This window comes from Trichechus manatus, unplaced genomic scaffold (genome assembly GCF_000243295.1).
Source record: "Trichechus manatus latirostris isolate Lorelei unplaced genomic scaffold, TriManLat1.0 scaffold00174, whole genome shotgun sequence".
NCBI lineage: Eukaryota > Metazoa > Chordata > Mammalia > Sirenia > Trichechidae > Trichechus > Trichechus manatus.
Genome location: NW_004444110.1, coordinates 1,823,310 through 1,836,341, shown reverse-complemented (window position 1 = coordinate 1,836,341; position 13,032 = coordinate 1,823,310). Strand labels below are relative to the sequence as shown.

Genomic DNA, 13,032 nt, shown 5'->3' with positions numbered 1-13,032 from the left:
TTCTGTAAGCCTTCACCTGAAGTACAATAAAATATTAAAAAAAAAAAAAAAAGAAGACACTCATCAGGAGCTGTAAAATTAAGTTTTTCTATAGAGACTTTGAGGGGAAGGATGTTTGGTTTCACCAAGATCAATCAGAATCTGAGATGAGAACAGATACTGGTGACCTTTACACTAAGTTTTGATATTGCTCTCATTTCTCCTCCTCCAGAGGCCTGAGAAAAACAAGGTATAAAAAGAAAAGTGAAATGAAAGAGTTTAACTTCTGAAACATTTAATGAAGTTAAAACTACAGTCTTGATTTTGGCATTGAGTATTTCCTGTTTAAAAGTAATCTACTTTCCCAAATGTGCTTTCCTGTTCACTTGTTATTACTTAAAACTATAAAATGCTCAAGAGAATTTGGCAGGGAAGACTGGGATCTTGGGAGTGATAGAAGACACTTCTGTCTAGACAACAAAAAGCAAAATTCAAAGAAACTGAATTTAAAAGCCCAGCCAAGAACCAATATGGAATTAACAGAATTTCCACAGGTTGTATTATCTATTCCAAAAAAAGCAATCTTTTATTTAATAAAGCATCACAGAAACCCTCAACCCTGTGAGTCTGTAAAAAATAAAGAAAATATAGAATGAAGTACTGTTTTTAAAGAACAGAAACTGAAATAAATTACTTCTAATTAACCTGAGGGTACGTTAAGAATGAAATATAATTATGGTCAATTAAATAATTGCTCTCAAACCACTGCACCAGAAATGTACTGCTAATGAGCTCATCCTATGAAATTCAACTGACTTGTCGCATTCTGACTTTCAAGGCTCATCTGAAAAGATGCTAGATGAAAATATGGCAGTAAAATTTAAGTATGTAATTAGTAAAACAGACAGCCTGTTGATTATTCATATAATTAAGAAGTTTGCTACCAACTCTTTAAAATAGGGATAAATGAGGAATGTTTATTTAACTAATGGTATTTGGTATACACTCAATCTGACTGCTGACTACTTCTAATTTTAACCTGGATCCAAGTTTATGAAGGGGTTTCAGCTATACAGTTAGTCCCGGGGCTCTGGCTCCAGTTCACTTTACAAAAGTAAATTCACATGAAAGTAAAGCCCTGGAGCAAATGTCCAAATTGTGAAAACTAAATCCCAAAGGCAAGATTGAAAGTATAAAGATGGATTATTCTCTAAATAATAAGGAAAAACCTACAATTCTACATAAAATGAAATAGAAACATCTCGAGGAGTTGGGGCAGGGAGAACAGATGTAGAAATAAATTAATTTATCACTGATACTGTTACGGTCCGTATAAAATGACTTAAGGCAAAGCTAATATATAAATATGAATATTAAAAGCACTATTTTTTTACTTTGGTTACTTCAGTAATAATTTTTCATTGCAGATTAAGGAGGCAACATACTTCTGCAGAAAATGTAAAGGATTACTCTATATGCTTCCAGAGTAGACAGCGTGGCACTATTATAGGATTTTTATTCCAAAAATGTTAAATTCACTGAACTGATGGTAAGGGTAAAAATTTACTAAAGAAATTAGTTCTTTACAAATATGAAAAACCTAAAGAATGTTACTTGAGGGTAATAATAGTCTTTATTGTACATTGATTCAGATGAGATACGCATTTCCAGAAATAACTGAAACTGACAATTTAATGTGTTTTTTCATAAAAGTTAGTTATTCATTCATTCAACAAATATTGATTGAACTATGAGGTAATCATATGGTAAATACTAAGAATAAAAATATAAGTTAAGAACCTCTGCTTTCATGGAACTTAAAATCCATTAAAAGTAATGACCCTGCCACTTGAGAGCTTTTTACAAACACAAAGATTATTTACCTCGTATGCCACAGCCTTTATCTAAAAATTTAACAGTTCTATAGGAATAAAAAACATACGATTTATAGTTATACTTGATTTTCTTTTCGAAAATCTCTACGACTAAATTACTCATTATAAAGATATTTTCAGTCAGAAAAATAAACTCTAGTGGACAGTAGAAAGGGAAAAGGGCAAAAGTGAAAATGAGATTTTGCTTAATCTTTTTATTATCTTAAATTTTTATCACACGACTATAAATTAAAACAAACTTCTTGGAAAAAAAAAATTCATCCAAGCTTTAAAATTTTCACATATTTTAGCCTGGTAATTCGACTTCTAGGAATCATAAATATAAAGATTTAGACATAAATATCTCTTTAACAATATTATGGGAAAATAGAAAAAATAAATATTTGAGAGTAGAAGGATAAAACAATTACACTTTATCCATCTAATAGTCTATTATACAGGCATTAAAAGATATTTGCCAAGAAACTTTAAAGTAAAATGTTTACTATATAATTTTAAATGAAAAAACCAGAATATAAACTAAATATACCCTAAGATTAACCATATTAAAATACCTATATGCAGAGGCACACAAAATCTTGCGGGAACAAAATATTAACAATTATAATCTATAAGAAAACTGATTCTAATCCTATAGTAAAGAAATACAGTATGTCACTATAATACCAATTTGGAAAGTCCGAAAAAAAGCAAATATTACATCTAAGTAAATGGCTGACACTTATGGTGTCTGAAAATTAATTAATAATGCCGTATATTATATTTAAGACTAAAAAGTAAATTATAATCGGCAACATTTCCATTTCAGGACATTTCTTTCAAACTTAAGTATAACTAGGCAAGTGTGATTTAGAAGTTTTAATTTCACACACTAAAATTTTTCTCAAAAGATGTCAAATGCCCAATTTACTATAAAAAATGCTCACAATTAACTAGCTGCTTGAGACAGGTTTTCTATCAAAAAAAAAGTATTAAATCTTCTGCAGATATAACTCAGATATGCTGCTATTTTTGTAAATGCAACAGCCAGAATTCAGAAAGCTGAAGTGTAGGAATCCAATTATAGAAATGTTGACTTCTCAAGAAAATTTTTACAATCTGAAGCAAGCATAAAAAGCAATATAAGAAAGTCCTTTCACCAGTGCTAATCACTCCAGAGCTCATGAGTAACATCACAGTACACCATGGCCTGAAGCCAAATAATAAAAGTGCCAAATGGAAAATGGCACAAGTCCATGGATTATAAATACAGTATCAAAAGAAAATAAAGGAAAAAAACCTTCCATTAGAGCAATTAAAAATGCAGTTGTAGTACTAGTTCCTGTGATGAATAAATCAGTTCAGAAATTCCAAAAGTGGACAGACTATTTAAACACCTTCTCCATTTGTAGTAACTTGAAGTTTAAATTCTTACTGTACGTTCCTTTAGTTTCTAAACTTTTTTAGACTCTAAACTGATTCTGGTTGGTGTAATTGGTTTACAAATCTATCACTCGAAATTGTCACATGTGGCACTTGATCATTAGGCACCTGCCTGACCCTTTTATCAATAAAATAGATAAATTCATTCATACCAATGCGTGCCCAAACTTCAAACCACAAACCTCATTAGTTTCTACTAATCCAACATCAATCATTCAGGATTCCAAAATTCTATTTGTCAAATTATTTACACTAAATCGTCACGTTCTGCTACAAGGTTTCTGAAAATCCCCGAATTTAAGCTACCAGTTCAATAGTCAATTTGAAAATGCTTCAAAAAGAATTCAAAACCATATTAAAATCAAAAAAACAACCCATTGCAGTCACGTCGATTCCAATTCATAGCGACCCTATGGGACAGAGTAGAACTGCCCCATGGAGTTTCCAAGGAGCGCCTGGTGGATTCAGACTGCTGACTTAAGTGGCCTAAATCAGCAGATGTCCTTGGGGATGTTCCTATCTCTAGGGCACTGTTTTGCAGTCTCAATTTATAAAATAATTGTGTTCTGTAAGACGCTAAGAAGTATCTGCATCACTTCTCTTTTGCTAACTAAACATCTCAAAATTTAGTGGCTTAAAGCAATAGACATTTATTACTTCTCACAATTTTGAGGACTAACTAGGTGGTTTTTCTAGTCTGGGCCAACTTCAGTCGGGGTGGAATGATGGTCTAGCACAGCATCACAAGGCCTTTTTGTTTTTCCCTTGAGTGTCTTTCAGAGACTTGACTTAAGCAAGTATCAGAGCCCACTTGGGTCATGGGGGCCAAACAGTTGATCCATGCATAAAAGGTAGCTTCTGTTGTCCTTGTGATTTAATTGGGAACTCTGAGAAGACTGTTAAAGATGAAATGTATGTAAAAGCGTCCAAGAAAGCATTAGGCATCATTGGTTTATAACTAGAAGACTAGCCTAGTTGATATTTTCTTATAAAATTAAATATGCAATTAGTACATGACTCAGCAACTGCACTCTTGGGCATTTATCCCAGAGAAATAGAAACTTATGTTTACTCAATAACCTGTACACAAATGTTCACAGCAGCTTTATTCACATAGCCAAAAACTGGAAATAGTTCAGATATCCTTCAACAAGTGAATGGTTAAAAAAACTGTGATACATAAATACAACGGAATACTATTCAGCAACAAAAAAGAACAATCTATTGATTCACACAACAACTTGGAGGAATCTCCAGGGAATTATGCTGAGTGAAATAAACTAATACCAAAAGGTTCCATACTGTATAATTCCACTTACATAACATTTTTTGAAATGACAACACTTTTAGAAACAGTGGTAGGAACAAGGTGGCTGTGGTCATAAAAGAGCAACATAACAGAACCTTTTGGTGACGGAACTGTTCATTGTCTTGACTGTGGTAATGATACACAAACCTACGCATTTGATAAAATTGTACAGAACTAAATACACACCAAAAAACCCACAGTTACAGTCGAGTTGATTCCGACTCATAGAAACCCCATGTGCTGCAGAGTAGAACTACATTCCATGGATTTTCAAGGCCGTGACCTTTCAGAAGCAGATCACCAGTCCTTTCTTCCAAGATGCCTCTGAATAAGTTTAAATCGCCAACCATTCAGTTAGTAGTTGAGTGCTTAACCATGTGCACTAATCAGGGACTCCTACATGTATAAACACACACAGAAATGAGTAAAACCGGGAAAATCTAGGTAAGAATGGTGGACTTTATCAATGTTAATATTGTTCCAAGATGTTACCACTGAGGGAAACTGGGTGAAGGATGCACAAGATCTCCCTGTATTACTTCTTACAATTGCATGTGATCTGCAATCATTTCAATAAAACTACAGTTAAAAAAAAAAAAAAAAAATGTTTAGCCTCGGCAAGCAGTCTCCCTGGAGTCTCAATTTCTTTCAGACTTTAATTCAGTGTGGCTAGTACGGTGTACAAACGACTTACATTTGGGACATCAATTGCCACCTCTCTCATGGCACTGGGCCTGATGTCATTCATCCCCTTCAAAAAATCATGCAGAGTAATCTTCACCAATCTAGCCACTTTGCTGTCAGGTAAGTTGGGCTGTTTCTTCAGGACTCTCCGTAAAGCATACAGACCTACAAAGAAAAGAATAACACAGGATTTATCTCTTACCCTATAAATGTAAGCTGAACCAATAAAAATAATAGTAAAAACCCCAAACCCCATGCATGTTACAGTACTGAAGAGTATGCTTGTGATAGGGAGGGGAGAAGAAAGCAGGGGAAGATAAAGGCAAAAGTCCTAATGCATAGTTTAGGAGTGAAAATATGACAAACTGATATTAAATATGAGAAGACAAATACCTTACAAACATGAAAAAAGAACTCATAAAACCTCCGTAAAAAACCATGAAGGTTTATCAAAAATAATTCAAAAATAATTCATTTGGGGAACTTCTTTTAAAAGAGTAAAATATTAAATAATATGCTTTTAGCCCCTGCCCTTTTTGTTAATACATCAAACCAGAGTTAAAATTTTGTATGGTATTGGCAGAACATCTGGAAGGAAATATTTAGTTGGCAGTTGGAAATGTGGTTTTGGAACTCTAGAAAGAGAAATTCAGACTTTAGAGTTACGTGCACATACATTAGATCTGACATAAGAGTGGAAGAGATCTATAAAGACAGGCTAGAGAGGGATCAGGGATCTAGGAATAAGAGCTAAAGGATGAATCTTAAGAAAGCCCGTCATTCGGAGAACACAGGAAGAAATGATGTTTTAAAAAAAGAGAGAGGGAGAGAATTAATTGGCAGAGATAGAGGAGTAGAACCAGAATAGTAAAATACTGGAGGAGCCAAAAAGATGGTTAAATTTACTTAAAAGTCAAAATAAGTTAAAAAGAGATCACGCTAACCTATAAAGTTAAAGATGCTAAGTTCTTTGTTTTTTGCTATTTGCCTGGAGTTTAAACACTGACAGGACTGAATGACCCAACAGCGTTCCATATTGCCTGATTTAGAGACCTTTGATCTGAGGCAAGGACCTCAAGTCCAGAGGCCAGCAAAGTCCCTGTGTGCTCTATGCTTTAGGGTCTTTTAAATAAGGTGCCATATTTGTGTTCCAGTGCACAATGAAGTTCCACTTTGAAGAATTTTAGTGTCAGAAACCTCTTAGCAATCCAGTTTGTGCCATCATTTTTTAACCTCTTTTGTCCAAAACATTACACCACAGTGAACGTCTACTAAATTAAAATGATATCATTTCAACTTTCTACTTGTTTTCCCTTCCTTGAACTTTTAGAGAGAACAGAAGAAATGCCAAAAACAGACGGCCAGGTATCTTCTACTACTTAAGAAAAAACAGTGAACAGTACTAAGACACTCAAAAAATAGATTCATAGTAACCTTTTTCAAATAACTATCCGTGTGAGTCTAACATATATGCATGTCTCTGAGTTAACAGGCTAACTATGGGGGCTAACAGGCTAAGCTGTATAACTTGTGAAGCTACACAAAAGGAACGTGAGGATATATATAAAAGTATCATTATTTTCTAAGGAAAATTTCTTAGGATATCCTCTCCTATCTAAAAATCTGTAAGTCACTTATTAGGTCTATCTTATAAATACCTATTTGGTTTTTCTATCTTCCAAAATGTTGAAAGATAATTTTTCACATCTCTCTCACGTTTGTGCTTATCTCATGAGCAGAAGCACTGAGTGCCTTTGTTCCAGACTATCTTTTGAAGGATGTTTGTATATAGGAACACAGATAGCGTCTCCTTCCAAAGCAATGGGTAGACATTCCTACTGCCCATTCTAAAAGATTCAGGTTCCTCAAGTTCATGGTTCTCTTCCTGTAATGCAACCTTGGATGGGCTCGGGTGCACCCAGGCATCTTTAGGTTGCTCTGTGAGAAATGAGGCTCAAAGAAGTATTGCAAATGCTGATACTCTGGCTATTTCTGATGCTGTGAGTAATATTCTGTCCTTTGATTCTGACCCAGGAATACTGTGTCTTCTGCAAGCACTCATAAAACTTGTTACCTTGCAAGTCAAGTAGGGTATAATCTTCAGACCCTTCACAGTTCCTGACACAAAAATGAAAATCTGTGCTAAATGAGATTGTCTCTCTCTCCAACAAACTTATTAGTTAAATGAGGCAGTAGCATAAAAAATAAAAATAGACTTTAGTAATAGAGAGCTGTGCTATATTAAATAGCACCTTTTAGCCTGAAAGAATTTAAGCAGTTACTAAAAAATCTAACATAAATGGAAGTAATCAAAAGACCAGAAGAATCTGGCTCCTCTTCTTCATGTACCAAATGACTATCTGACAATACTTGTCAGTATTTCTAATTTGGACCAGTAATGAGATACTAAAAACCGAAACAAAGGAAGTGGCCTAATAATTTTCCTGCCACATTTATTACATCAAATAAACATGAAGTCTGACAATGAAAGAGGTCAATTATTTTCATGTGAGAAAGAGGTTTGTAAAGGACAGGCAATATATAGTTTTAAAAAAGTATATACAATACCATGATATAAATGTGTGTTTATAAAACAAAAAACTCTATGGTGTCTAATAAAACCTATAGAGTTTAAAGCTGGGCAAAATTTCCACATCAATGAGGAGAGCAAGAAAATAGCAGTAATTCACAAAAGGAGGGAGAAAAGTCATCAGAATAAAGAAACATGGAGTTTTTGAAAGCTAAGACATACTAAAATTTTAACAAAGATTGATTCTGTGATGAACACAGCACAACTTAACATATCCAAATGGTAGATAAACATGTATTTACCAGTAACACAGTCATTTCTAAAAATATTTTTGAAATGTCTTTTTTAATTGCTTTTCAAGTTAGATTATAAGTCATGCATAGAAAATGAGTCTTAAGGCCTTAAGAGTATCTTTAAAAAAAAGTTTTTTTATCCAAAAACAGCTTAGCCTCTAGACAGAAATACAAAAGTAAACTGACAATTTCTAAAGTAAACTTACAATGAAAAGATAAAAAAGGGCCACTACTGAGCATATTCAATCAAGGGCTGAAAAATAAAGGTTTTAAGAAAAGGCACTCATACCAAGTAAACACAGTAAATTAAATACTATTCGATTCCTCCTAAAACCCCACTAACATGACAGTAAAAGAATTTTTCTAAGCATAAATCCAATATGACAAATAGACTAAGGAAGGAAGCAATACAATTGCAACAAAAAATTTTGGAAGCTGGAAAGCATATGAATAACTGGTAATTGAATATAGCAGACCCAGGGAATCTGCTTCCCTAGCATAAAGTGAAAAAAATCTGAAAACAACCAGATTTTTGCCCTCTGTATGCACACGCACACCAAAAAAGGGGGTAGGATGGGGCTCAAAACTGGGCAGCATCAATCACCTCTGGAAAAAAAACAGTGAAGTTGGGTTAAAATGGAAGATCAGAAGTCTGTTAGGGAACAGTCAAATCCCCAAGTTTCCCCTCCCTAACTTCACAGGGTCAGATGACTCCTCCAGCCCCCCTACCTCTGGAGGTTGTATTCTCTAGAATACCACAAAGGGTTTCTAGATTGGGGACATAAAGCAGTTAAAGGCAAGGGAACCATATCGAACAGGTAAACTAAGTGAGAGGCTCTCTTACAGTAAAGATACTGACAAAGGTCCCCCAAGGAAACGGCCTGTACAGAAAATGCCACACTGAAGTCCACAGCTCACAAGCCCTACAATGGTTGGGAGTATCTAGTCAATTTTTAGGGCTTGCCACTTTCAAATATGAAAAAACATCCAAAGATCTATGGAAAGCTTCTAATAAGAAATGCCAAAACAAAACAAATAGAAAAGAAGCAACCTGGAAAAACTAGAAATGATGTAAGAAGAAACAAACATGAGAGCAGAAGTGGCCTGAATGATGATTTGGGTAATTTAAGGACTGCAAGTAACTGGGACCTAGAGAAAAGCTGCAGCAATAGTTTTTGCCTCCCCTCCTCATAAAGCCCTGAGAACTGTGTTCTAAAGAAAGTGACAGAGCTGCCCAAGAAAGGCTTCTCGTGGAGAAGTGGGAGAAGGAGAGACACTGAGCAGAGACTGAGCTAACTCCAGAGCCCACTATGACCACGCAGGGGTGGCACACGGGGTGTTGGGTGGGGGGCACCGAGGGAAGTGGGGACAGTTATTATGTAATAGTACATAAAACCATTCTACTTCTTTCTTGTATTTTTTTCCTATTCCATTAATTTCTGTTCTAGTATTCATTAAATCTTTGTTTTCTAGGATTTATTATTTTATAATACCTTAAGCTGAATACAGAGCTCATTATTTTTCAGCCTTTCTTCATTTCTAACATAAGAATTTCGGGTTGTAAATTTCCCTGTAAGCACTGCTTTAGCTCCACACCATAAATTGTGATATGTTATATTTTCATCATTCAATTCTAAAAAGCTTTTCCTTTACACATTAAAATTTGACCAATGAGCTATTTAGAATTATTTAATTTCAAAACTATGAGGGTTTTTAACTTACTGATTTTTAACATAAAATTTTGGTCTGAGAACAAGGTTTCCATGAAATCAATTTTTTGCTTATTGAGATTTGGTTTATATACATAAATGTTCTACATGTGCTTGAATATGTATACTTCTGTTGCTGAATTTCAGTGTTCCAAATATATATCCAATAAATTCTGTTGTGTTGTACAAATCTTCTCTATCCTCAATTACTGACAGAAATGTGTCAAAACTCTACATTAAAATGGTATTTGTTCAGTTCTCCTTGTAATTAGGGGATTAGAACAATTACAGGTTCTCAATAAACTAAATATTTTACCAATATGCAGTGCCCATATCTATATATCTAGGTTCACATCTAGGAATGTTAATTTGCTTTAAAAATTACTTGATCTAATGTTAATATAGCTGTACTCGAATCTCTTCTACCTCCTTTCCTTGCTGTCTTTTGGACTCACTGGTTTTTATTTGATTTGTTCTTTTCATATTCCATTTTGCCTCCTACTAGCTTTGAGGTTATACACTCTACTTCCATTATTTTACTGGTTATCCTAGAAATGTGTCCATATGTTTAAATTAAGAAAGTATAGTCAATGGAAGTAAAGTTAATCATGTGGCCACAAGGAAACTAAGAGAGAAGCCAAAGAGATAGATATCCGCACAATATTCCTCTACAGGGCTTTCAACATCCTGCGATAACATTTATTTTTTTTAAAGCTCCAGCCTGTCTGCACTTACTTCCTTCTCTTCATTTTGTATTTTACTTGCATCTTCTTTTCTCCTCGACCAAAACATATCAATTAGTGTAGTTTCTTTTTCTTGAATGGATTCTGGTCTAACTAAATCTTAATCTTTTCATAGGACAAGATTTTTTAAATTTTTTTTTGTGGTTTTGTTCTCTATTCCACTGACTTCTATCCTTACATTTTTAATTTATTTCCTTCTTTAGGTTAACTCCATTGATCCTTTCCAACTACTTGAGTTGAACACATTTATTTTTAACTCTTCATTTATTTAAAATGTATTAAAGTTTTAATCCCCTCTTGTATTATCTTATCCATTGCCATCGAGTCAATTCTGACTCATAGCAACCCTAGAGGACAGAGTATAACTGCCCCCTAGGGTTTCCAAGGAGTGACTGGTGGATTCAAACTGCCAACCTTTTGGTTAGCAGTCGTGCTCTTAACCACTGTGCCACCAGGGCTCCAAATCCCCTCTCAGAGAAATTTTAATACATAGAGTTTTTTCCTATCATTCTATTCTTAATATTTAATTTCCCCTATGATTTCCTTTATAATTCACACAGAGGTTAAGTAATAATGTGAATTCATTTTTAATTTTGATAGTTATTAAATTATTGACTCTTGACCCCAAAACCACATTTCTAAACTCGGCTTTGAGATACTGGGGCTGAGACTCTGCAAACTACATTTCTGCTCCATGTTAGTTAGACTTTGCCAATGCTAGGGTGAGACACCAAAGGGAGACTGCAAAGCTGCAGAGGAAAGGAGGGACTTGCTCCCTCCTGTTTAGTTTACTTCTCACAGGCTTCCTATCTGTTTGCTATTCCTGTGAACATTGCTCTACCTACACTTATGAAGTAGATTCTTCCCATATCAGTAGCTAAAAAGTTATACCTCTTCCAACACTCTCAGAACCTTATCAGATGCCTCAGAGACACCAGCACCAGCCCGCCAGTGCTACCCTCTCAGGAGTCTGAGTAAGCCTTCCAAGCACCAGCCACAACAGTGCCAGTTCTCAGAGGACTGAGTTCTAACTTAGTTTCTAGGTTTTAATAATTCCAACCTTTTGTCTTTGTTTGCCTAGCTCTAGAGGTGGTAGCTGCTTCCTGCAGTTGCTACTTCTGTGATACCTTAGTTATTTTTTACCCTTTCAATTATCTAGTTAACAATTTTATAACTGATTATCAATTCTTTATAATCTTAAATTCTCTCTGTTAAAATGACTGGCATGCTTTCTATCTCCTGACTGGATCATGACAGAAAAAAACAATCCTATGGAATTTTTAAAAACTATTCTTTTCCTCGTTTTTTTCACAGTATATATAAATTGATGGTTTTCACAGGTGAGTAAAAGTATCCAAATATTTTATGAGGCTAATGTAGCCTTGATTCTAAAATCAAATAAGAACAAGAAAAAAAAAAAGAACCGTTTTTCACTTATGAGCATGGAACAAAAATTCTAAATAAAATATTAGCTAACTAAACAAGTATATTAGAAAATAATATATTCATGATCAAGTGGGGTTTATCCCAAGAATTTGAGGACAGTTCATCAAAAAATCTGTTAATTAGGGAATACAACAGGGAGTCCCGGATGGAGCAGGAGAAAGGTGGGGTGCAGAACTCAAATTCTAGTAAGAAGACCAGACTTAATGGTCTCACTGAGACTGGAGGAACCCCCGAAAGCACAGCCCCTGGATTCTCTCTCAGTCCAGAAATAAAACAATTTCCGAGGCCAACTCTTCAGACAGGGATTGGACTGGACCATGGGACACAAAGCGATACTCATGAGGAGTGTGCCTCTTAGCTCAAGTAGATACAAGAGACTAAACAGGCAGCTTCCGTCTGGAGGTGAGATGGGAAGGCAGAGAGGGTTAGGAGCTGGTTGAACGGACATGGGGAATTAAGGGTGGAAAGTAGGAGTGTGCTGTCACAGTATGGGGAGAGCAATTAGGATCACATAACAATTTATGTATAAATTTTTATATGGGAAAAAATAAAATAATCTGTTAATTAACTCACCACATCAACAGACTAAAATGAAAATGATCAAATAATTATTTTTATTGACATAGAATAAATATTTGATAGAATTCAATCCTATTTATAATGATAAAATAATTTAAAGCAAAGTGTGCTTGATAAACATTATAATCCAAAAACCTTTGGAATATAACTTGACTTTATGAAGATTATATTGAAAAACCTTTAGCAAACGTTACACTTAATGAAGAAACTTTATACACATTCCCTTTAAAATCGGTAACAAGAATGCCACTGTCACTGCTACTGGGTAACATAGTCCTGGAGGCCCTGGTCACTAGTGATAGAAAAACAGAAAATGAGAAAGAGGTAAAAGGATAAAAAGCAAGAGATAAAACTGCAATTATTTGTATATGACAACTATCTACCCAGAAAATTCAACATAGTCAAAAGAAAAGCTATTAGTATTAATAGGAGAGTTTAGCAAG

General features: G+C 34.5%; 1 protein-coding gene across 3 annotated transcripts in view; it reads right to left on the bottom strand.

Annotated features, from left to right (window-relative positions):
- The window catches only part of AFG2A (AFG2 AAA ATPase homolog A), a 355,632-nt gene that overhangs the window by 301,283 nt on the left and 41,317 nt on the right, over positions 1-13,032 (bottom strand). For all 3 annotated transcript variants that reach the window (XR_002825682.1, XM_004386855.2, XM_023741156.1), the window contains exon 10: positions 5,300-5,454. Coding sequence is in view for 2 of the 3 variants with exons in the window: in XM_004386855.2 (XP_004386912.1) it covers positions 5,300-5,454 (155 nt within the window). In the remaining variant the exon portion in view is untranslated. The remainder of the gene's footprint in view (positions 1-5,299; positions 5,455-13,032) is intronic.